We start from the raw sequence: 2,677 nt of genomic DNA on the forward strand, positions 1-2,677 counted from the left end.
CTCCTCAAACCTAAAGGGTTTTTTATAGGATGGAATTTCAATTCCTGAAGGGTTGATAAACAATGGGCAATGATCCGAGGAAAGACAAGGTAAATGGTGAACTTTAGTGCCCGGAAACCGCAAGAACCACGGATTGGTTGCTAATCCACAGTCTAGTACAAGGTAAATGGTGAACTTTAGTGCCCGGAAACCGCAAGAACCACGGATTGGTTGCTAATCCACAGTCTAGTCTCTCCCAAATCGAATGTCCATCATTGAAATGCTTTGCCCAAGTGAAATTTGGGCCAATAAAACCTAAATCCATAAAACTACACTCATCTATAACATCCCGGAAAGCTTGCATTTGACTATTTTCCCGACGTACACCTCCTCTCTTTTCTTCCTGTCTTGTAATTTCGTTGAAGTCCCCTGCACACAACCAAGGAATGTGTGGCTTATCATTTAGGGTTTGAAGCTTTGTCCATGCCTCATGCCTTCTATGTGTCACTGGTTCGTCATAGAAACCCGTGAACCGCCATTCTTGAGGTGTGTTTTTCTCAACAAGTGCATCAATACAATACTTTGATGAATCTTCCACTGAGACTCGAATATCTTCCTTCCACAACAAAACCAAACCACCACCTCTATGGCCACTAGGAACTAACCATTTATTTCTGAAACTAAAATTTCGTAACACTTCATCTAGCCTTGCATCGTCTGTTCATGTCTCAGCTAAAAACACAACAGCAGGATCTTTTGCCCGGATGTAATCTCCAAGCTCTCTCACTGTACGTGGGTTCCCAAGCCCACGACAATTCCAAACTAAAAGACTCATTGTGTAGGGCAGGGCTGAGCATCAGCCTCCGCCAACTTTGAAGAAATAATCTCAATAGAAACCGTGTGTTTTTTACTTGGTAAACCATTGGGATTGGATAGATCCTCACACTCTCTTTTGGTTGATAGCACAGACTCAATAGTGCTAGATTTTCCCGCCGACTTGCTGGGTCCATTTGCTTTGTTCAACCTTTTCCAAGACCTTTGTTGCCGTGGAGATGGAATATTCTATGCTTCAGTATTTTCTGCACGTGGGTATGCATGATTGACACCCTCTAGGACTTGAGAAACCCTAGCCACCTCCTTTACTTCCTCACTAGTCACGTGCACATTGATTGGAATTTCTGCAATCAATGATTCAATAGCTGTAATTGGACCAGCCTTTAATTTAGATAGTCCCTCATCAATTTCAGCAAGCTCAAAAAGGAAAGTTTCCTTTTGCGCCAATTCCCTTGATTTCATCACCTAATCCGGGTCATTATTGGAAGGGAGTAAATGCAGATTAATTCCTGATGGGCTGGCAGTCCGTTCCCCTACAGGTGGCTTATCAACCTTCTTTACATCACCTACCACTCTATCTAATTTATTCTCCAACGGACCAACCTGAAGATTGCTCTGCTCAAAAACCGTGGGAGAATTAAGTGCATCAGTTGTAACCGATCCACTTAAATGGTCCATTGATTGTTCCACGCTGCATTGGTCCACGTCAGCTGGAATTGTATGAGCTGCCGAGGACACCGTGGACTTTGCCGGGGCTTGCCTTGGCTGAACCAGAGCTGTTGGAGTAGACGTGCTTCCTTTCTTTTTGTGAAAAATTCCGGGCACTGAGATTACATTTTTTTGTACTCGACTTACAGGTGGAGCACGAAGCCAAGGGCCAAATTTCTGTTCTTCAACTTTTAGGGAGCCTTCACTATCAAGCCACACCTCACAGTCCCTATCATCATGGTTAAGACAACCGCACCAATAGCAAATATTAGGTAGGCGCTCATACTTGAAAGAGACCCACTTTTCTCTACTTTGGCCAACTAATACCATTCTTCCTCGACTTAGTGGGCGAGTGACATCCACGTTGACTCTTACCCTCATAAAACTCCCCCCATTCGTCTCCGTCTCAGACTTCTGGACAACCGTGCCCATAGTACTACAAATCCCTTCCGCCACCTTTGGATTCATGAACTGCACTGGGATGTCATGTACCTGCACCCAAAACGTTGTACTATTAAATTTCAAATCCTCAATTGGCTCATCCTTGTCGTAACGTTGCAACACCAAAAGGTGCTTGTCAAAGCTCCAAGGTTCATTTGAAAGAATGGAGTCCACTTCATGCTTATTATCAAACGTGAAGAGGACTATGTGGTTTCCCATATTTTTGACTTTGAAGCCATTCCTAGATCTCCATAATGGCATAAAAGTCGAAGCTATAGCTTCCATATTCAGAGCCCTTCTTGTATAGAATTTTCCAGCAATGATATATTCTGGCATAGCCAATTCCTCCTCAAGGTCGAAAGTTGGCCCTTCTGTGTCCGAAATCGACAAACCTTTACAATGGTTTGTAAGATCCTCCATGAGTTCACTGTTTCCCTAACCCCCGAAAGAAAAAAACCACTAGCCTTAAGGATAAACTTGTTATCCTAAGGAACAAAAGCACCTACACGTAGGGACACAATATTCTACAGCCTTGGAAAAGTTCACAGAGAAACTTTCGCTAGTTAGAGAAACTATCTTAGGCGGATTAAACTTTACATATTCATCTTCTTTAATTTTGATGTTATAATCTATATAATAAATCATTGGAAAATCAAATAAAAGTATTGTCTATATATATATATATATATTCTTCTTGGGTGGTTTTAACTTTACA

At 42.2% G+C, this 2,677-nt stretch overlaps 1 protein-coding gene across 1 annotated transcript; it reads right to left on the reverse strand.

The window, feature by feature from the left end:
- Positions 1-1,278: 1,278 nt before the first annotated feature.
- LOC115966376 lies at positions 1,279-2,382 on the reverse strand. Its single transcript, XM_031085620.1, has one exon. It carries the CDS (start codon positions 2,380-2,382, stop codon positions 1,279-1,281), a length of 1,104 nt encoding a protein of 367 aa, XP_030941480.1.
- Positions 2,383-2,677: the final 295 nt, after the last annotated feature.

This window comes from Quercus lobata, chromosome 11 (genome assembly GCF_001633185.2).
Source record: "Quercus lobata isolate SW786 chromosome 11, ValleyOak3.0 Primary Assembly, whole genome shotgun sequence".
In the NCBI taxonomy this organism is placed as follows: Eukaryota; Viridiplantae; Streptophyta; class Magnoliopsida; order Fagales; family Fagaceae; genus Quercus; species Quercus lobata.